This window comes from Thunnus maccoyii, chromosome 3 (genome assembly GCF_910596095.1).
Source record: "Thunnus maccoyii chromosome 3, fThuMac1.1, whole genome shotgun sequence".
In the NCBI taxonomy this organism is placed as follows: Eukaryota; Metazoa; Chordata; class Actinopteri; order Scombriformes; family Scombridae; genus Thunnus; species Thunnus maccoyii.
This window is the reverse complement of record NC_056535.1, coordinates 8710868-8735117: the sequence shown is the minus strand read 5'-3', so window position 1 is coordinate 8735117 and position 24250 is coordinate 8710868. Positions and strand designations below refer to the sequence as shown.

Below are 24250 nucleotides of genomic sequence, written 5' to 3'. Positions count from 1 at the left end.
GCATCCTCTGCTGATCTGTTTGCCCAGTAGGCAAACTGATGCTGGTCCAACGTGTCAGGGATGGTATGCTTGATGTGGGCCAAAATCAGCCTCTTGAAGCATTTGGCTATCACTGGGGTGAGTGCAAACAGGTAATAGTTGTTCAGACAACTTACATTATTTTGGAGAAGGGCACAATGGTTGTGGATTTGAGGCATCTTGGAACAACAAAGTAGGTCAGGAAGAGGTTGAAAATGTTGGTGAAGACCTCTGCTAGCTGATCGGCATATGCTTGAAGCACACGCCCTGGAGCGCCATCAGCTCCAGCTTCTTTCCTACAGTACTGAAGAACTTTTCAAGGAGCACCAGTTGCTTTGTCCATGTGCGCCACCATCTTAGACATAATGATATGGAAGATGTAGATGTTGAGGTATATAGCGGTTAAATGGGTAAAATAAAAGTACAACCTACTACTTTTCATCAAAAGAAGTGCATACAGTATGAAACATCGACTGAACAAATAACTCCGCAGACAGTCCTATCCTATGCAATTCAGTTCAAAATTGGCAACAGTGAATCACTGCAGATCCACAGCAATATAAATTTACCTTTCATTCTTTTATTCATAAAATGTCAACGGCCATATGTTACTGTGTGTCTGACTCACAGGTGGATGGTGAATGTGCTGTTTTGGATGATGAGGGAGAAAATTGTAACAGCAAAGTGGTTCTGACAGTTGCGTGACTGGGGAGCAGAGGAAATTAGAGTTTGTCATAGGTGAGAAATACGCCTCTTCATACTTCACAGAAAACATTCATTTCATTTTCCTTTTCCAGGGAGAATACTTTACAGTGTTTCACATTTCTCCCTCTGTCTCCATAAAAATGAGTGGTTGCATTACATTGTAGTCCTGGAGCTATTTCAGTGTCTAATCCCTCAAGATTAAAAAAGGAACATCCTGTGTTGCAGGCCTTACCACTATAACAAAAGGGAATTTACTTACATAAACATTTAGTACTGACTCTCATAGCCAGAAATGATAAATTTAGAAATGAAACATCTCCAGCGAATTTTTCTTGGGTATAGGTACATTTTACAAGTTTTCAGGTTCACCGCTGTTCAAACTGAATTTTAAGTTTTTACACCTTATAAAAGAATTGTTCATGTTAACAAAACAACTGGATTGTACATAACTCTAGCATTATCATTTGTGAATTCTTCAGCTTTTAGTGCTATTTGCTTTCAAGTGGAGATGAGCAATAATTACACAACAGTGTTATGTTGTTAATGGAAAAAGGCCCAGTGAGACTGGATGTGCTCTACATACCAAATTTGCCACTAAATGGGAAAAAATTCTGTGCAGCAGTGAAGGAGTAAGTGAGAGTTTAAATGATATTAATGTGTCAAGTTAGGGTCGATTAAAGTAATTTGGTAACATAGAGGGAAGTGCAGTGAGAATAAACGTCAAGGGAAACAGGAACTCAGCAGGTTCTGTCAGCTGGGATGTTGACATATGCCGCATGAAGTCAGCTCCAGCAGTAATCTTATAGAAGTGACAGATTAATGCTTATAACATAAAATGTCTGGCATGCATACACACACGCTCACCCATCCAGCCACGCTAACACACACACAGACACACACAAACACACATGCAAATATGCACACTCATTTGCACACACACAGAACAGCATTCAGTACATCCTCATAGTAGCAAAGTAATCTGCGTGCGTAAGGAACACTGAGAGGTAGTGTTGACTGACAGGCAAATCGTTCCTGCTGAAATACCCATTTGACAGAGAAAAACACCAAATGCACGAGTTAAAAGCCAGCCACAGAAATCGCCTCAGTATACTTCACATGAAAGCAAACTTGAGTATTTCATGCGCCTTTGAGAAGCGACTAAGGTGAAATCTGTGGAAAAATATCAGGCTTCTTCTTTTTTTTTTTTTTTTTCCCAAAATGAAGAAACGTAATGCTCTTTGTGCAAACCCGGGTGCCAATCATGAGCACGCCTCTTTGAGGGCCAGGCCTCATGCGTATGTCAGCTCAGTAGTACATTATAATTCCACCCCAGATCTTGAAGAATGACACAATTCAGAAGCTGCACTTGCTCCACCGTGCAGCTCTGCCATGGAGGGGAAAAGGGAGTAATAAAAACTACTTGCCTTTTTGTTCAAGAGACATTGTAATTTAGCTGTTGGTAGCAGGCAGTGGCAATTGCTTTTAATAATGGTCTGTACACTCTAATTTGTGTAGGGATTTGCCTGGCCCAGCCTTGTCTCACAGGCCCTTAATACTACTGTGCCATAAGGCCTTGTCGCTGAGAGAAGGGGAGGATGTGCCTGAAAGTACTGAACAGAGGAGAGGAGGAGAGATATACAGTATGAAGAGATGGAAGGAGAGCTGGGTTGGAGAAAGTCTCCCACAGTGGGAGGTGATGAGGAAAGGTAGAGATACTAATGCATGCCATTTCTTGTCCCTTATAATGTCACATAATGTTGGTATAATTAACCCCAGGAAATGTGGCTTCATTAGTCCCAGTCCAGGTGTTAAAATGAGGTGTAAACTAATTGGTCAAGTACACACCATGACTAAAATAATGATGCCATGTGGAGATGATGTTTAGTTTATCTGATACTTTATGTTAAGATAAGATTTGGCAATAGGGCTGCAACTACATGATTTTTTTCATTATCGATTAATCTGCCAATTATTTCCTTGATTAATTAATGAACCATTTTGTCTATAAATGTCAGAGAACAGTAAAAAAAAAAAAAAGCCCATTATAATTTTTTAAAGCCCATGATGATGTCTTATTAAAATGATGTCTTATTAAAATAAGACATTTATTCAAATGTCTTATTTTGTCTGATCAACAGTCCAAAACCCAAAGACATTCAGTTTACTATCATGTATGACACATGAAAGTTTCAAATCCTCACATTTGAGAAGCTCCAACCAGCAAATGTTTGGATTTATTCTATAAAAAAAATCACTAAAATAGTTGCGATTAATTCTGTCGATCAACTAATTGATTAATTGACTAATGTTGCAGCTGTAGTCGGCAGCATGCGCTCTTTCAACTGAAACAGGCAGGACTGAAGGAGAAATACCTGCAGGTAAAGTAGGAACACACTACACAGTAAAATGGTGTGACCCTGAAGACATGCTTGTATTATCTATGGTCTATTTTTCCTCGTTTGTATGCTCTGAACCTCAGCACAAAGCCTTAGACCCCGTTGATTCCAGAAACTTTCCTGTCTGCTTTCATCTGCATCACAAAAGAGGCCTTTTCTCTCTAAAAATACTGATCAAGCTTTATCTTTTTGAAACATGTAATCCACTGGGGGAAAGCCGGACTTGTAGCCATTAGGCGCTGTCCTCTGTGCCTTGACTCTCTACTGTCTCAGCCTTTGTAGGGAAAGGCCGGAGCAAAGCTTGTTTCCATTCAGCTGGGAGAGCTGGTCAAAGCCATGAGATCAAGCAGCTCCAAGCACTTTTTTTTTTTTTGTGAGAAAATACGATCCTCAATAGCTTTGGAGGATGGTTGCAAAAATTCTCAACAAGAACAAGATCTTTTGTCTTCCCTAGTCTCACGCAGGTTTGACAGCATTTTTGAGGAAAAGTTTGAAAATTTGGAAATGGTAAGTCTTAAATTGGGTAGAAAATAGGAGCTCCTCGCTGGAGACGGCATGCCATTTTTAAGCTTGTTTGTTTCCTTCTTCCCTGCTATCTCTCTTTGCACATAACTTTAGCACAAACCATCTGCCATACAGGTCCTGTGCGACTTTTCTTCAAGAGCTCTTAGTGGCTGTCTTCATCAGCTCAAGATCTGCTGCAGAAAAACAGCTTTAATTGGTACTGAGGGGGAAGAGAAGCAGAAGGGGCCACACGCTTCACTACATTTTAGAGAAAAACGCGTGTGAATGATCAAGAATTGCATTCCGTGCAGCTTCTCCTTGGCAGACGCATTTAATGCATCAACACACAGGTCTTTTTTAACATGATCCCCTTCGTACAATCAAACATAAAAATTAATAGAATGCTCAGATTATTAAGCACAGCACTCTTCACATGAACACATGTTCACATTAGCACGACTAAAGCAAGCTGTGAAACTCCATCCCTTAATTCACTTGGAGTAATAACTCTCAGGTTCCACACAGGTAAATCAACTTATCCCACTAAAATTGCCAACTGTAATATTTCACATTGCCCTGTCAATATCCCTGAGCCCTGAACTGCCCTACTAAGCACTGAGCTAGAAAGATTGAAACAGCAAATGTCAGAACACTGTTGAGCCGCGTTCAGGATCTTGCGTTACACGGGGAAGGAAGGAAACCTCACAGAGTGCAGCCAACAGTGTAGTGCGATCCATTCCAGCAGGCAATTACGCCGTTTCACCAAGGCCACTAGCTTCACTACAATTAGGCTGACAGAGATGGCCTCTCTAACACATTAGAGGAAACCAGGGATGCTTTCTTCCCCCTTTTCTTCTCTTTGCACTGTCAGGGTTCTTCACCGCTTGTGTTGTTTCAGAAGAGCTTTGAGACATTAGCTTCTGTTGTTTCTCTAGCTTTGGAGACATTTTGCAGCCCATTAGCTGCTCTTTCAGCCCCAACTGCTACTCAAAACCAGCGAAAAAGAGGAAGGGGTGGGGGAGACACAGACAGACTGAGTGAGAGACTGTACGCAAAGCATCTCTGTAGGTGTATCTGCTTAAGTGTTAGTGATTTTAGATGCTGACGATTAGAAAATATAATCTATTGTTAAGATATTTAAGTGTTTATAGGGATATTCATTTCTAAAATTGGATTGCTGACATGAAAGGATCTGCAGGGAGATGTAACCTTGTTAATTTGACCATAAAAAAGACATTCATGCGGTACATCAGATGCTAAACTGTACTGTGCAGCCTCTAATATAATCACTGTTGCCTTTAGCAAGGGAAAAAAAAAAAAAAAAAAGGAATGCATGTAACACTTTGTGAGCACACACAACCAGCAGAGACCAGAAATGAAAGCCAACGGTCAGGATATTGTAGCCTAATCAGCAGTACATGCACCGTCCGGTTTATAGTTTGCTGATGTGCACTGCGGTTTGGCCAAGACAGAGTTAAGGTGGTTTCCAGCACAGCTGATGGGGCTGAACAATTTGCACGGCTGGCAGAAAAACCATAATCAATCCGGAGATTATAGATAAGGGCACTAAAACCAGCCAAGCACAGCGTTTTCTCTTATCGCAATTACACCTTGCCCTCCTGCCTCAGGTACAGCCAATTAAGCTGGGAGAGGATGCGCCAGCAGCCACTTCACATTGAGAAGGCCTATCAGACGACTCCAAACACACCCCATCGCTGCAGAGGGGGCAGAGAGGAGCTTGTTAAGCACAGGAAGACAAAGGGAGGAAGCACAAGTATGTACTGTTGTGCACTGCAGGTATATACTGTATGTTTATGTCAGTCCAAAAACACACATGCACATATTTTATGAAAACAGTTATTGACAGGCATGAATGATGAATGCTCTGGTGAGTGATAAGCAGTCTACTGGATGGCTGCCTGCTGGCTGCAATTCATAAACGGACCAAGGGCACACAGACCTTGCCCTAACACCGCCTCCCTCTCACTCTCTCATCTGCTTTTTAATCCATTCATTACTTTCCTCTTCTTTTTCTGCCTTTCATTGTGGAATATCACTCACATTATGTGACTACTCAGCAGTATAGAAAAGGAAAGTAGGTGTGGGAGAGGAGACAACTCATGCATGTGTTTTAATGTGAGAGCAGCAGGGCGGTTAAGAAAGGCAGAGATGAGGTCAAAATCAAGGATAATACTCAGAATGAATACAAATCTTTGCCTATTGTGACTTCCTATTCCTTCCTCATTGTTCAAAACTAACTGGATAGAAAAGAGTGCCATACTGTTGCTAGGTCAGCAATGAAAAATTGATCACACAAAGTTCTCTGTGCCGCGCATCACCATCTCTTCCACCAGTGGATGTAGGTTAACCAGGTACACAAAAATAATCCTCGAGTGCTTGATCTGAACCACAACTTTACACTTCTCTTCTCTCTCACCACTTTGAGGTTTCAAAGACCAGACACACAGCATGTGGTGTTTTGTCTACACTGTGTGATGCCACCATACACATTTAGCTCAACAATTTCACCCCAAAGCATCATCCTTTGTGGGGCGGAGCGCGAGTTAAGCAGGATCACTTCCTGTCTCAGTGCCACACCGAAACTCGACATGTACAGCGAGAACATCTACAAGCACATGAAGCTGTGTGACAGAAGAAGAAAGACTGACACAGGTGGTCTCACTTTGCTTACAGGGCAGACCAGATGTCCGGCCAGAGCACACACACACACACACACACACACACACACACAGACACACACACACAGACATGCAAAATAAGATACAAACAAAGCCAGTGCACTGCATCTTTCTACCTGTTTGATGAAATGATTAAATTGCTCCTTTGAGCACAGGAAGCCATTAATAACAGCATGACAGAAGGGAGTCAAATAGAAAATAAAATGAAAAGAGAGGCTGCCACAGTGGGGGAATCCATCTACTCTCTATTTAGACTACATGGTGATGTATTCCACTAATGCTGGAATGAGACAAAGTGAAAAAGATACTCCTTATTGGCTTCTTATTAAATACTATTGGAGTCAAAAGGGGGTAAATTGACTAAGTAGGTCGAGGCAAAATGCGTGCAGGGAAAATATGCTAAATTCAAATTCTGATTGGCCACATGGGTCTGTGGATGCTGCTTTCATAATTGCCTTCGCTTGATGTTTTTGTCCTCTTTTCAACATTTGCTGTGACATGCAATGTGCTGGAGAGCAAAATATCTTCCTGGTGATGCAAATGATGTTTGTGGCTCGACACTTCCCCGCTGAGACCAACATCTGAGAATGGTTCCTTCCACATCAACACAAACAGCCAATCCGCTGTTGCTGGCAGAGTCCGCGCACAGATGGCTGTAAATCAAGGGAGTGTGCGGCTGCGGTACTTACCACGTTCACTGGACAGGGTGGTATCTGTCACAGAGGGAGAAAGAGAGAGAGGGGGGGGGGGGGAGAAAAAGGGCAAGGGGAGAAGAGAGGAGAGAGAAGATGATGATTAAAACATAATAGGTTTCAGTAAAAGTGGCATTGCAATACTAAAGTCACCGGTAAACAAGAGAACAAAACAGATCAATGAGGAGGATTAATGAAAAGTCAGGCAATAGCCGGACAGTGACATATACAGAACGTAGGGATGCTATTGGAGAAAATTTGCTGTCACAACTGCGTAGTCGCTCACATTTGTCTCTGTCTATTATCCAGGCAGCACCATTTAACCAGAATACAGTTTGTTTTCTCTCTTATACTTCTTGTCATTGCCTCAAGCAGCGGGATTCATCATTATCTTCAAAAGCTTGTAGTGATGTCTATATTGCTCTCGTGCTCACTCATTGAAACACAGGAGAATTGCGGGATATTGCTTATGCACATTGCACACACTTATATACATCGTCGTGGGCGATATTTATTCAGACCTTGGCACTACAGCTGTGTGACAGAAAGAGGAGAGGCAGCCGTGGAGGTTCTTGATGTCTCTCTCCTGGTTGCCTGCCCTTCTCATGTCCTCCAGCAGAGTTGCTTAGTGAGATTTGATCAGAAGCAATCTCCATGGCTCGTTTTTGCATTTATTGCTCACATTTTTTAATCTGGAAAGCCTTAAAGCTGACTAAAACTTTAAAAAAAAAAAAAAAAAAAAACCCAGCTCTGATCAGATGCACTTGGTTTTTAAACTTAAGGTTTGAGGAAATCATAATTCCCAGCCCTGTGATTTAAAAAATGTTTAAATAAAAATGTTAGGTAATGGCTCTCTGTTGGTTCCAGGTTTCTTTCCTGTTTCTGTGGATTTACTTTAAGTGCAAAATAATAATGTTTTATATTAGTCAGTTGATCTTTGCTTACTCACAAAAGTTTAGCAAGAAAATTAAAAATGTGGTATGGCGCTACACTCTTATGGGGGATATTAACTGTCACAAATTACCGTCAGGGGAGAAAACGTTTGCGACACCCCAATTTTTTTAATTTAGCGGGGTATTTACTGAGACTACAAATATAACGAGCTCAGCTGCAGTTAATCTAATTCTGCAAAGTCTGCTAAGTAAGAGCTGATGCTGGGTTGTTTTGATGCTTGTTGCACATGTCTAGAAAGGAATTGAGCAACAAAAGTGTTTTCTGCTGTTGAACTTGGAATAGTGATTGAGGAGGAGACACTTTTGGAACTGCAAGTCTAAATTAAGAATGACGCTTTATGAGAGAAAATATTAGTTAAATATCCTGACTTGTCAGCTCAACAAGATCAGTGATTGAATGAGTTATGAAAAATCTGTAGGTGAACTCCTTTGATAAGATTATTTTTCTGCACATAATATAACAGCTAATAACCTGCTAAGAGCCATTAAAATCAATCAATCAATTTCCTCCTCACATGTTTTGCGCCTTTAAACAGGAGTGCCTTAAAATACATATTGCATGAGAAGCTTGGTCAGCTTTTCTTCTGTTTTACTGGCACAAAACACCAGTGCGGCCCTTAAGTAAATAAGGAGAAACACAACTTGGTTGTTTTGCGTCTAAAACGGGTGCAGAAATCCCTCCATATATATCCCCATCATTCTTGTTTTGCTTTAATTCCAAGCACAGGGATGATTTCAGTATGTTGTCAGGTGATGTTTAGTGGATTTCCTCAAGGGGATGATGTGTTGATAGTTGACACACTCCCTCAAATGATGACACCAAATGTGATAGGGACATACAACATATGGGACATATAGGAACATGCCTCATATCCTATATGTAATCATCACCTGAGAGCTGTCATGAAGAGTTTCTCACACATGGCAACCTTTAAATACAGACTTGTGCCATGTGCCATGTTCATCTGACATAAGGTCAACATGCTGAAGTCGCCCTGACATTTAATTTAAACCTAAACCAGCCATGTTGGATGGAGTTGTGCTAAAAAAAGATTTTCTCCTCCTCTTGTCTGCCTTAGTGAGAAGTGTCACATTTTTGTCCTTTTATTTGTTTGAAATCTTGAGATAATGTACAGCTTTAAAAGTGGCTACACTTGCTCACATTAAAGGTATGTGGACTCAAGGTCACTTTTCACCAGAATATACAATACTGTCTGAGAATCTGTTGTCAGAAGACTGAATTGAACTTTTATAAGAGCCTGGTGTAAAATCCTACAACTGTAAGAAATTGTAAGCTTGTCCTAAAGTTGCATTTAGTGGGAGCTGTTCTAGATCAGTGTCTGCTAAATAAAAATTTGAGTATGAAGTACATACCCCGTTTGAATAAATGTCTCCACTAAATTGTTTAAGTTATACAGATTTCTCTTGCTTTCTCTTCTCATGCTTTAGTTTTCAGTATGCACATTTATTTTCTCAGTTTTCTGTGAGGTTGCAGTGCAAACTTGCAGAATCGAAGACAGCTTTTGGCCTCTTTGGTTGTAGTTGTTATGATCAAAATGCATGAATCCCAATGAGTTGTGCTTTCTCCACTCATGTCTCACCATAAATCCATTGAAGTTCATCTTAAAATCTTTGCAACTTTCTGACTTGTTTACAAAAAGCAAACACATCACTATCTAAATGAGAGTTTTGCTCATAGACAGCCCCACTCTCTCCATTCCCCCTCTCCATGTATAAAGGCACCCCACTCTATCCCAACAGAACTTCGCTCCGCACATGTTCAATTATTCATCTCCCTCTGTCAAGAATTCAGCCTTGCTAGCACTTGCCAGTATCCCCCACAAATTGGCAGGCAGGCTCATATTTGGCATATGGTGCAGAGCAGTGCTGCTTTTCCTCCTCTCTTCAGTTGGCCTGCTAGCATTCCCGAAGGGCACAGTTACACACACTGACATGCACACACACACACTCACTAGCACACACACACACACACACACAAAAACATAATTACACACACCAATGATGCACCATGTCTATCAGTTTTGTAAGTGAGACCCCCCCATTGAGTTGCTGGGCATTCGTCCACAACCTCTGTGCAACAGGTTTCAAGGTTTTCAACAACACTGTACATGCTGTAACAGCTAAATCAGCAACAGCCCGCTATCACAATACTGAAAGCGGACATCTTAATATCACTAAATACTCAAAAAATGTCTGACTATCAATTAAGACCACTACCAGCCCTGCACACCCACACTGGTGTCTTGAGTTAATCTGCCTGATTAAACCTCTTTTCAGGTTGAAGTTAGATGGAGATATTCCAGGAGTTTGTTGCGGTCACCAAACTAATCCAAAAGAAACCAGAAGAATCACACTGGTAAAAGGTTTTCCCGCCCTAACGAGTGCAACAACAAACGAGAGAGTCAAGGAAAACCAACACTATCCTGTTAATTCTATTAACACCAGTGTAACTATACCATGGCCGTGTAGGGGCTTCAAAGAATTAACCATTCAGTGTCATTCATATAGGCGTTTTTCACTGAGGACATTTTGACAGGTCACAGTTGGAAAATCACAGGTGAACATAATTAAATTAATTACTTCCGAATTGCATTTAGCTGCTTCAGTTTCAGATGGTGTTCATGCTGGCTCACTGTCACACCGTCATGGCTTACAGAGCTATCATTAATGGTATTAGCAACACCTTTTTTTTTTTCCTGCAATGACAAATCAAAATATCTGCCATGAGAAAGCAGATATTTGCGATGTACGTGTATGCACGTATAAGATCTCAATAGAATACTGAGTGTCCTGCAAAGCTCAGAAATGGACTAGTTTACATGGCTGTTGGTACACTATCCTTACTGAAACCAAGAATGTCATTTTCATTTCATAATCACAACAAATGACATATGATTATAATGTTATAATATAGATAGATAAAACATAGATTGTATCATACAAACCTAATGAGCATCAGGCTGTAGAAACACTCACAGAAACACAGCAAAACTTATAAGAGTAGAGTTACTCCAGAAAAGAACAGAGGCTTTGTTGTGGTGTTTAACATTAAAACTATCATCAGGAGCAGGTAGAGGTACCAGGAAACAACAACTAATAAATACCAGCCGATTTCTAAGTTGCATCAATTCGGCTGATGACGTCACAGGTCTAAACTGTTTGTAAGATTGAACACATGGGTGTAGGAAGCATTCAAAATGTGGGTGGGACAATCTAACGGGGGTTTTGGGGGTCCTCCCCCAGAAAATTCATCAATCATTTCATATCATGTCATTTACTGTATTCTGGTGCCTTTTAACAGGTGGTATGATACTTTTATCTGGTTATACTAGCATGATTAAAACTATGGGAACATTTTGTAATTTCATCCAGAGGAAGTGGTTGGATCACATATTTGAACATATTAAAAAGCTACGAGTACAGACATTGATTTGATGACTAATTCAAAGCCATCCTTAATAATAACCGCTCATTGTTCATTTAAACTTGAGGATCTCTTTATGCCTGCATGCAACTGCAATTTCTGTTAAATGAATTTCTTTAATGTTATCAAATCAATGAGTATAGCGGAGACGACACCTGTGGTTAAAGTGCCTTTATGCATTCTCCAATAAACTACATTCACCTTCCAATCATTTCTGCTACTATGAAGAATCACCAGGACCTGAAGCCTGTGTCTCAAAGTTAGATTATGTTGTTAGCCAGTTGTCTTGGTGGCTTTGTTTACACACACAGTTTTTACTCACATAACTGCTACCGAGAAGCACTCCACATAAATATTTAGGGCAACATTTCATGACAAAAGGCATCAATATAACAACCATCTGCCACCTTTCATGAAAAGCAATAGTCTTGAATTCATAAGTGGCAAAAGTGTGAGGAGTGTGTGAACAAATCCATCAAGATAGCTGGATAACATCATAATACTGTAGCTTTGTGGCACAGGCCCCTGATATATACTTTTTGGGGCTAAAGATACATATTTGCTAACATTTCAAATAATAAGCAAATAACTTAAAATCCAACACATAGAACCCAAAAATCTCATGAAATATTGAAATGAATATGACACAATCATCAACAATGACTTAAGGGGGTTGATGCTTTTTGAAATTTCATAACCTCACATAATCATCAGTTGCCCAGTTGTATCAACGATGTAATGGTGGCACTGCTGAAATGTTGGGACTACAAATATACAGTATCCAGTCTGATATATAGCTTACAACCTTTAACTCCCCATGCATTTGTTTAGTGGTGTACTAAAAGTACGCTTTACCATATAATGTAAAGTAATCTTTATTGACCACTAGGAGTCATTTTTACAATCTGAAACATGTGCATTTTCAGAAAATCTCTGATAGCTGGCTAGTACACTCCCAGGAAGCGAAAAGATGAAAATCAGCCAAAGCTTGCATGCATTTGTTCCACCATCCACTGATGTATGAATACATGAGAGGAACACACTGTTCTCCTGCAGCTGGCCAAAAAGATACATACTGTAGAAAATTTGTAAGAGTATTACAGATGACACAGACACAGCAGTTTTACTTGTCATGTCCTTTTACAAATTGCTCAGGTGTTCTGCAACGACTAAAACAGGATCTTGAGAAAGATGAATGAGTAGCATCAAAACACTTCTCATATTTCTTCTTTTCACTTCTTTTCATATTTTACAAATAGTAAATTAGAAAATGAAAGAAAGCACTGACACAGGTATGTATCCTGTCACTGTGATGTTCTTGTGCTGCTTGTTTCATCTTTGCTCTCCAATGAATAAATTACATTTTCAGACATACATTCTGCATCCTTGAGTGAACCAGTTTTCTGTTAAATTCATCCAACACATTTGACCAGATTCCTTACAAAGCTGACTACTGCTGTGAAAAGAATCAGTCAAAACAAGTGATAATGCAGACTCCCACATATTACAGACTCATCCAAAAGGTCACAGTTACTCATTCCCTTCATCAAAGGCATGAAGAAAACATTTTGAGCTCTCACAAAACACCAAATTACATCCGTATTGTCTGTGTGATAACCTTTCTTTAAATCCGTGTATGGATCTAATTATTGTATTGAGAAATCTTTGCTTGCTTACTTTTTATACTCTCAAAAAAACTGTGAGTCTAAATGACTTTCAAAACACATGCTGAAAGGCAGCCAAAATGTTCACTACAGCCGAACAACGTGTTAAATCACACGCACAATGCTACATGCCATGTGAGTGAGCGTGGATTGATGTGAGCACGTCTGTTTGCATGCAGATGCGTCCTTATGCCAAATCTTCTTGTTGCCCTTGTGATGACTAATAACCAGAGAGCATTTTCAGCTAATAAATTATACATTTAAGAGTCTAATCAAATTGAACAAATGAGTATGTCTAGAAAACTATTAATCAGAGAGCAAACGTGTATTTACAAATATAACACTGGCAAAAACAATCAATTATTCATAAAGTGAATGCTGGGTAAGTGGGCTTCTTCCCGGGTGAGATGCTGCCATAATTGGAGTGGGACTACAGGAGTTCCGGCTGGTGTGTGTGTGTGTATATGTGTGTGTGTGTGTGGGTGTGCTTACACACACCCACACACACACACACACACACACACACACACACACACACACACACACAAACACTTCTCCCCATGCGCCAAACTTCCCCCAAACACGACAAGAGCAGGCAGAGTCGGCTCATTACTGCCTAATGAGTTGTCTGATTAGTGCCGAATATAAAAGCCTTATTGTCAAGCGCTGTATGTTTATTTTGATTAATTATTGTACTAAAGTGACAGAATGGAAGCACAATGACATGGAGCATTAACGTTTTGTGGTAATAGGGCCCTTGTAAAGAGGGCAATTGTATACTCATCCCTCAATGCAACACATAAACCAAAGCCACTGCCCAAAGAGGTTTTATATTGAGACTAACAGATACTCCTCCTAACATGCAATTCAATCAACTCCATATGGTAAGATGAGGGCTGCCTAATCCATGGACCTGCAGATACTAATACCCAGTAATGACCAGCCTCTCTCCTGGCAGGTGGCTGGCATTGAGATGTGAGATCCATGTACAGTATGTACTGATCAGTGATTCTTCTCTTTCTAATGTTTTTTTTTCTCTCCGTGATTTTGTTCTCAAAATGATAAGAAACAAACCAACATCAAATTCATGAAAATGTACAAAACTCTATATTCGTGTGTATCTGAGGTGTATCTGATGATAAATGCCACTTGTGCCAAAACTGCATGTGTCTGTTGACAGTGATTCGCATGTACACATCATTGATAGCTATACGTGTTGTAGTTTGCTTACTTGATGACAAGCTCTGCTGGACAATGGTGATCCTTTACTTAAGTAAAAGTTATACAACATTGTATAAATGCTCTATCACAAGTAAAAGCCTTCAGAATTTTTAAGTTGTTCTAATCAATATATTTGTATCCATGAAGGTTCAAATCAGTAGATGTAATGTCAGATGGGTCGCTAATAGTGACAAACCCACAAATAACTATCAACAGACTCTGCAGTTCCCTATGCTGTAGGTAGCGTTTTAGCATCTTTCAGCTCATTGTTTTGGTTTTACAGTCGACAACTTTACTGTTTTGGCTCACTCTCACCGCTCTCATCAGTGTTGTTTCCATATGCAGCAGGGAGCTGTTTCCAGCAAAAAAAGCCCACCAATTCAATCTCACCATTCACAACTTGCTCAGCACCAAACAGCAGACAAAGTAGGCGACTAGCTGGTGAACATAGTGGAGCATTTAGCAGCTAAAGAGCCAGATATTTACCTCACAAGTTGTTGGGGACGTTGTTGTTGTCTGCTGGATGTCTGAACAGGCAACTGTTTCCTAACATTACCATGTCAGCTTTATAAGAAGATATTATATCAGTGTAGTGTTTACACCTTGTTGTGCTGCCCCCAAGTGGCCAAAATAGTTACGGTTTAAGTAAAAGTACATCATCAGCAGTGTATCAACAGTAAAAGTGCTTATTATGTAGTGTGATATATTATTATATTATATTACTTTAGTGTATTGCAAATTATTGATGCATGAACATGTAATTAGCATTTTAATGATGTAGCTGGTCAAGGTGAAGCTAATTTTAGATACTTTATATTCTGTTAGGTAGTTTAAACTATAACAATCATATTTTATTAGCTGGTCATATGATTTGTTTGAAAAATCTTAGTCTGCTGTGTAACTGCTAACTACAGCTGTCTTGGAGTAAAAAGTACAATCTTTTCCTCTGAAAAATACTGAAGTATGATGTTATATCAGTGGAAATACAAGTAAAGTGCAAGTACATCAAAGAGCAGAACTGTTACTTTCCATCACTGCAACTGGAAAAATGATGAGTGCCAAAACTTGAAATCTAAAATAGAAGTGTTGATTGTGAGAAAAGAAAGTGTTTGCCAGATGGCCAAACACTTGTTCTGCAGTGAGTCATGACTCCCTCTTGGCTCGCATGAAACCACATGTTGAGAGATTAGCCTAGAATAACTGATTACTAGAATGTTGCTGGATTGCAACTGTTTGTGATTCAAACGGGAAAATACTTTCGGACATGTTGCTTTGGCAAGCCGGCAACATCTGAGTGTGTTCTGCTGCAGAATATAGGATGATTAATTAATACCAGCCAGCACATTTGGGGATATATGACTTTCTCTCTTCATTGTCCTGAGGAATAGAAAGGTCTAGTAATAGTAAAAAATTCCATTGCCACATTTAACTGTGAATTTTTATCATAATTATTCACTTTGTTCAGTCAGTTAAACATGTTTCCAGTTCAAAATAAATACACTAAATGTGTTCCATTAAGTGTGGTTGACATACACTGAAACACATTTTCTTGTTAACTTGAGAGACGTAGTTTTGCATAAATAAACGTGTACGTAGAGGAAGTAGAAAGCTTTTCAGTATATCCTGTCTAATACACATCTCAGAAAATGTAGATTTTAATTAAGCCAAAAACCAATGCAGGTAAGAAAAATGGATGCATGCCAAAATGTTCTTAATGTTAGAAAATATGACTTCATGCCTGTGAAGACCCACTTTCTTTCCCAGAATTTAGCTCTTTTTCTCTCTGTGCAGCCACCCTCTCCTTGAGCAGAATGCTATTTGTACCATCAGAGGAGGGACTGTATTGCTTGCCCTGTTGCTCTGTACACACTTTAAATCAGAGGTAATGGGGCACTTCAGGAGACCGCTGTTACACACACCCAACTGCCAATACACTGTAATCACTAAAGGCCCCTTTTCTTCAGTGATAAGCATCGCTTACGTGCATTGCACCCAAAACTACACGGATGCACTGAGGATGTATTGATGATAACTTAGTGAACAGAACTTTGTGATTTAATGTGTTTTGACATTACTTCCTTGGTTAGCAGTCATACTAGGTGAGATTTCACCCTGTTAATGCTGGAAAAACATGTAGCACACGTTCACACATCACATGGTCACTCAAAATAGATGTCAAAACAAATCTTCAAAAAGTGCTCCAAACAGATTGAGAGGTTGATTCAGTTTCCATCAGACATGCTAACTTCTAAAAGTTCTCCATCAGAGAGCTGTCAGGAGCTGAGCCACTAATTTCCCCATCTGGTACAAGTCAAGACAGAAGGCTAGAGTGTCTCAGGCATGGGTATCAATCCTGCCAATAATCTTGACAACAAGCAAATAGAATCCATTCAAATGTGCAGCGGCTACTTAGCTGCTTTTCTGACTCTTGGGTTTGAAGAATTTCTCAAAATGTAAACCAGAGGTGATGTTCAGCACTGGGCTTGTTATTTAAAAAGCATTCTTCATTGTCAATCGCATCAGTTCTAGTGTTCGTAGAAACAAAAGACAGTAACTGAATAATTCAATAAAATCAACAGCGGGAATAATAACAACATAAATCAATTTAAAAAAAAAACGATTCTGTCTTTATTCATCTGAAATGACAAATATGTATGAAATAATAGTGGATGCTGGCAGCATACAGTTTTTGGGTTTAAATCTAATACTTAAAGGTAATTGATGCATAAATGAAGCGTAAGTGTTTTTTGATTAGTGGCACCAATAAATACAGAAATAACTAATTTGCTACAGTAATTTTTATTCAGAGAAGTAATAGAATCACTGTAAAACAATACAGAGTGAAACAAAACACTGAACATGACTCATTTTAATGAAAATGACCCTCTCATTGCTGGTTAAATGTACCACCTGGCCAATGTTTAATTATTAGACGGCTCCACAGACATGACTTCTACCTTCTCATTTCTCTGTACAATGTCAGGTCACTATACATTCTTTGTCATAACTTTCATTGTCAACAACATCATGAGCCAAATCAGTCATGTTGTGCAAAATGCTCCAATTAATGTATACTGTATACTCCAGCTTGTACTGAGCTATTTGTACTTTCTCTCAGCCAACATTAAAGCACTTTCCCTGGAGGCTAAACACATTTAATGGGGTGTCTCAACCTTAATGTTAATGCACTGTAGGTAGCAACTGATAAGCCCAGTAGGTGGTTTCATTTCAGCATGTAAACATCTTATGTGTAAGGATGTTTGGCCTTTGTGGGTGCATATTGGCATGCATTTATATGCTCGACACTCGTACATGTTTAACCAGTCAAATCTAGCATTTTCTACCTCTGCCTGATGATTAAATCCAAATGAATATGCATGCAAACCCTCACTCATAAATAGCTACTCCCCAAACCAATATGCATCACAATGTGTAATGCACAGAGTTTTCTCTGAATGCAGCCTCCCAACATGTAGAGACAGAGGCAAAGAGGGAGGTGGGCGGGGGGTCCCTGCTGTGATGAACTGGTGCTGACACAGCCAGATGTTTAGTTAAAATGCAGAGCCCCGATGTGGGATGGAGGGAGGAGTTGACATGCGCTTCGGGGGCTTTAGGCAGCCAAGTGCTCCTCTGTAGCTGCCTCGTATCTCTGTAGGCAGACTGTGTGTATGCTTTATCTCATAGCATTTGCATTCAGCTGAGTGTGCCCATTTGTGTGTGTGCGTGTGTACACAGTCACCTGGCAATTCAGACTACATATAAGAACAATAAATTGCATGAGTGTGTGTGCTGCTGAATATGCACATACTTCCATGTCTGAGTGTGTGAAGAATGCCACATTGAGCATGTGTCTAAATCAAGGTCTCTTGTCGCAGTTCCCTCTCTGTGGACTGTGTCAGAGCTGGAGGGCGAGAGACTGCACAAGCTCGCACAGAGTCAAGTGGAGCACACACGCGCGCACACACGCGCGCACACACACACACACACACACACACACACACACACACACACACACACACACACACACACACACACACACACACACACACACACACACACACACACACACACACACACACACACTGCTGACTCAATCCTTCCACTAACATGCGGAGTCTGACGCTGCTGTTTGATGGAGAGCAATATCCCAACGGCAGAGCTTCTGCTAATATAATGAAGTAGGAAGTTGCATTGAAGAAGCAATCAGCGACGTCTTGTGGATGTGATCACATTACCAACCGACAGCATCAACAGCCTGTCATCATCATCATCACTACTATCATCATCTTCATCAACATCATCTCTGTCATCATCTTCCTGCTGGCTCATTGGGGCATGCTGCAGTGAGTCATGATGGAGCCTGTGACAGAAAGACAAGCAATGGCCTATAATAGCATTAAAGGACCAGTGTGTAAGATTTAGTGGCATCTAGCGGTGAGGTTGCAGGTTGCAAACAACTGAATATCCCTCCTATTCCAAGCTGGAAGAAGAACCTACAGTGGCTGTGAAACTTTTGAAAAACGCCAAAGGCCCTCTCTAGAGCCAGTGTTTGGTTTGTCCATTCTGGGCTACTTTAGAAACATGGTGGTGCAACATGGCGGCCTCCATGGAAGAAAACCCTCTCCCTGTGTAGATATAAAGGGCTCATTCTAAGGTAACAAAAACACAACAATTCTAATTTTCAGGTGATTATACACTAATTAAAACATACTTATGAATATTATATTCCATTTTTGCCAAGTCCGTTCTGCTAGACGCCACTAAATTCCACACACTGGACCTTTAAATGTGCTGTTCTGAAATGACTTGCACTTGAAGCCAGCGAGGCAGGTAGGTGGCGGGTGACGGGCTGCGACACACATATTTTCACTTTCTTTCTCCCTCTCCTGCTCTCCTCTCTGTCCCCCATGTCCTCCTCCGTCAAAACTAATCTCATTTCCCAGTAGCTCGAATTAAATAAATGTCTGTCATTAAGACCGGTGAAGGATGGCGAAGGGCCTGGGGAGATCAAGAGTTGGGTAGGCTGGGGAGAACAGAAGGTGCTTAGTTCGACCCTGTGGATCCACAGAGGGTGGGAAGGAAATGATGAGGGTGGAAGACAAAAAAGTAGACACTGAAGCGGAGGTTTCAGTGCTCCTCTCACTTCTTCCTCTTCCATTTTAGTCACATGTTGCATGAATAGGAGACAATTTGAGAAATAACAAGAGAAAATAACTGATAAACTGTCATGATGACACAAGAGACTTCACCAGGCCAGGCAGTCTCTTTCCATTTGCTTTGTGTCAGGTTATCACCCTCTACACCCGCCACCACACCTCCCTGCAACTCCATTTAACCATTGAGCCAACAAAGAGCATCACTGCCTGCTAACCAAGTATCATCCCACCTCAGCTCCCTTCTATCCTCTGGCTTCTATTGACAACCAGGAGCTAACGGTTACTGTGAAGTATTTCACATCCACCTGGGACTCATCCTCGCAGTCATATCTGTCCAATGTGTGTCTATTAGGAGGCGGCTAAAACCTGCCATCAATCCCTTAGGTGTCTATTTGATTATCCCCACATGGGAATACTTCACTGCTACTCTTAGCTAACCTGCCACACTATTTAACAATCTCCCTTGGGTCTGTTAGGGGTCTATTATATGTCTGCTGGAGGAGTTGTAGAGTACATTATGAGATGCATGTCGACATGCAGACACTGCTTCGTCAGGGTCCCTGCAGTGTGTTCTGAAGCAGGTTGTTAGGCCCTGACTCTCAAGTAAAATGTGTAAGACAGTTTACCAAAACATGAAGCAGTGCAACAAAATCAGAGAGAACAGATGAACCTGAAACCCATTCGATGACTGTGGACTCTTTGATCTTGATCCAAGAGAATAAAGTGTATGAGCCACTTACTTCAGGAAGATGTGTCTTTAAGTGGAGGTGACATTTATGGAGATGTTCAAAGTAAGCCTTTATATTGGAATCCAGTGGCTTTCTCTCTCCTCCTAAAGCTTTGATTTAGAGGCTTTTGTGGTTGACAATGACCACAGAACCCTCCAACTGACCCTGTGTGGTGATTTGCTTCCTGGAGACATCAAAAGAACATGACAGACTGGGAGACTGGCTACAACTGTTTGTCAAACTGGTTTGTACACTGGTCCTATGAAAGGGCCAACGAGTGCACTTTGACAAGTGAAGGCACAAAAACAGCTGTCATCATGCCTTTTTTCCTGAAGAAAAACTGGCAAAATGAAGTCAGACTTTGAAATGCAGCACCACATCAGGCACAGTCTTTCACTTTGACCTCTCTAAGCTCCTAAAATGTCAATGATCGATAAATGTCCCAGTTCTATAAATACAGAATCCACGCCATTGATGCTGTATTTATGGAATTAAATACCATGTTTTATAATAATGAACATCTGAAAATTGGTTTGATTTTTTCAATTTGTGTATCAATACAACAAACATGGACTACAAACTACTTTTTTGATTGGACCTGTTGCCAACTGATGGAAATAGTTGCTTGTTAATTATTCATGTAGCAGTTTACTGCTGCAAAAAACAGTCTGTACCAGCACGCGAAACCAACAGATACAGAGTTTTAATTTGGTTTTTGTATGTATATGTTCCAAATGGTTCTACATCGATTCTGTTTTGGTGTTCACTCCACTGTCTTTGACTGGTTGTAGTTCAAGGAAAATGACAGCAAGCAGGCCTGAGAGAGTAGGTCACATAAGAGGTGATGAACTCAGTTCTGGGCACTGAGACAGTGAGAAGGTCAAACAGAGCACTTAGATACATGAACGCACTACAACACACTTCAAACCATTCTTGTGAAAGACTAAGGTAGGACTTAGGAGCAGTTGCTTTTTAGTGCTTTCTGTGGCTTGCCCGAATATTTCAACAATATTTTAGTGTGTGTGTGTATGGGTGTTACCTTGTTTAAAAGGAGGAGCAGTCAGACCCAATTTACTACTCTAATACAGTGAAATGTGACATAACATTATTGTTGTTATGTCTACATTACCCAATCATTTGAGTAAATGCAAAGTGTCGATTTGCTTGGTATCAACAAATTGCTCTTGAAACATTAACTGCATCTTAATGTGTGAGACAGTGGTCATGCCTCCCTGGGGGCTTTTATTATTGCTATGGAAGGAGCATTTGGGTTGGAGGTACAGCACCTACTGAAACTATCCAAGCCACACATCTCCCAAACTGTGACAACAGCTATGCCCACTGCAACTGGACAGATTTTCTGCTACTGAACGGATTGCCATTCAATCCAAGTCATGTACTTGTGCTCATCAATGTATCAAAAAGGTTGCTGATTCCCAATGGACTTTTTTTCAGTGCTGATATTTCGGGAATCCTTCCACCGTGGTGTCTTGGCTCATCAACAGTAAAAAAATAACAAACAAACAAACAATAAAGCTGTATTTTGTCTCCTAGATTAATCAGGTTATCTGCGATTATGACTGTGGCCACTATGCCAGAAGGCGCAGTTCACATTTCTAACCCTGAATTTATCATAATTTTAGTAAAGTGACATTTTCTAAAGTTTGTTTCATATTTCATATGGGGTTTTAAACCTTAAAGCTGTCATGTGAAATAATGTTTATATTTAGCGTTTTTAACCAGAACACATTATGTGTATCCTTGAGACCAAACAAATGTGTTGAGCTCATTTCCATCCATCTATGAAGCCAATTTTTCGATCTTGAAAACTGTGTTGTTTACATCTTCTTCTTTCTCTCCTTTTCACTGATGCATTGCTACAATCCTTAGAACGTTAGCTCAACATTTCTATCTGTGGAATAGTTTGTATGCACTATAAATTTCCACAAGATAAAATCAACACAGAGACCTGCTCATCAAAACGAAGCTCCAAAGTGTCACTAGAGGTAAGAAATAAAATAAAATAAAAAATCTGCTGGGTACATTTGGGTTCATAACATGTCATGCTAATTCATGCTAAGCAGTACTCTAACCCTTTCCTGTTCCATTAGTCTGAATCTACAAGAGGTTTCCTCACAGTTAGAAATGCAGCATTAGGGGGTCTCTGAATAGGCTGAGGCACAAAAAACTATTTCCCTCTGATATCTGACTCTTTTTGTTCCATATCTTTTTTCTCTGTCTTTCTTTTTCTTCTTCAAACTCCCCCAATTTCCCAACATTCTGTAACCTCATTGTATGACTCATGTTCCATATGTGCTGTATTTGCATTTTTATGAGATGACAATTGACTTGAACAACAAACACAATAAAAGTACTATGCAATTATGCCCTCTACTAAAGCCCACATAGGGAGCAGATGGTTGCATTCGTATGTCATGCTGTCATTTGTCTGCATAACCTCAGCAAGAAGAGCTTTTCAATAAAACCACCCTCTGTGGTGCAAATACAACTGTGCTGTATTATGGGTGGCAGGAAAGCAGTAAAATCCCATCATCTTTCCAATTCAGACTTGTATAGTACCAATAAACTACAATCTGATCTATTCCAATACAGCTGCAGAAACATGGACCAATATTTTGCCATTAGGAGAAATACAGTTGTCATCATGCGGCTCTGGAGTGACACTTGCATACACTTAGGTACTGATATAAAAGCCCTACTTTTTATTTGATACACATCTTTATTTGATGCACAACATGCAGCACGAGTACACCATTACTCTGCCCCTCAAAGAATTTGTAGGAAAAATCCAACTTTTGCTTTCTTTTCTGTGTACAGGAGGGACAAGATACAAAGATAGAAAGCACCCAAGCAAATGAGAGCACGAGTTTGTCTGTTCGCATTTACTTCTGCAGTTCTACAAATCAGAAAATACTGAGTGGACTGCAGCAAAGAGTACTGTGGGGCTTCTTCACTAGATACAAATGTCAAATCTTTTATTTATTCTTAAAAGTTTGAGTCTAGCAAACTTAAATCACCTGACTTTGCATGTCTGGGAATGAATTAACAGTTGTGCAGGGTTGTGCATTTCCTTTAGATTGGTGGCTATGTATACACAGGCATTTATGCATCAACACAGGACAAACTAAGGCAGACAAACAACAGCTCCAGCCCATCTAATAACAGTGGGGCTTATCAGCCGCCTCTGCCTCCTCTAATTTTCATCAGTTTTGACAAGCCCATTAAATGAATCTGGGACCAAAAATAAACATGTTTGTGTTTAGCTGAAGTGACAGGCAGTGATCACACCTCCCAATGTTGGCGAGAGAGATACGACGACTTTTAATTAAAAATGCGGCCCCCATGCACAACAGCCTGGACATGATAAACAGGACTTTTGCCTCCAGCACACAAACTCGTGCGAGGATACTAGGACAAAGTGTGATCCAAGACCCAGCACATTACTGGTGTTGATGATCATTAACACAGAAGCTGGAATATTCTGGAAGATCCATGTTGCGAGTGTTGGTAGAAGGATTACAGAGCAATCCTCCCTCTAATCCTGATCTAATAGTAATGAGTTGTATTATCCTTCTCCTTGAGTATATTAGTTGTGTGGTTACAAGGACTGAATTCATGATAAGAGGACAGTCGACTTTCTATCTTTTGCTTTCACACCGCTCAGTCGTTCCGCATCCTACACTCATCATCAAATATGAAAGGCAGAACTCTATCTTTTCGCCACAGTTCGTAACATGTCACATCTCCAGTCTTGCAGTATGTTATCTTAAACAGGCCCTTTGGGAAGCACTCTTCAAATTCAAATAAAAAAGAGTTACACAAGAGAAGCCTTTAGAATCCTCAGCGGACTGCCCAGGACAATACGGCTTTGGCAAAGGCAATGTCAGCACTCAGGGCCATTGACGGCCAACACCTATTTTTCTCAGGATGACATCTTTATCGGCGGGCATTGTCATCCCCTGGAAAAACACAAAGAGACCCCCTCCCACCCGTCAGCAGCACAAAAATCTGTTTCCATGACAACGCCGGTCTCCAAACTTCCAAGTCA

At 40.4% G+C, this 24250-nt stretch overlaps 1 protein-coding gene across 3 annotated transcripts in view; it reads right to left on the bottom strand.

Annotated features, from left to right (window-relative positions):
* cdh4 (cadherin 4, type 1, R-cadherin (retinal)) overlaps positions 1-24250 on the bottom strand; it is a 211068-nt gene that overhangs the window by 120725 nt on the left and 66093 nt on the right. For all 3 annotated transcript variants that reach the window (XM_042406117.1, XM_042406118.1, XM_042406119.1), the window contains exon 3: positions 7012-7035. In XM_042406117.1, the coding sequence (XP_042262051.1) occupies positions 7012-7035 (24 nt within the window). The remainder of the gene's footprint in view (positions 1-7011; positions 7036-24250) is intronic.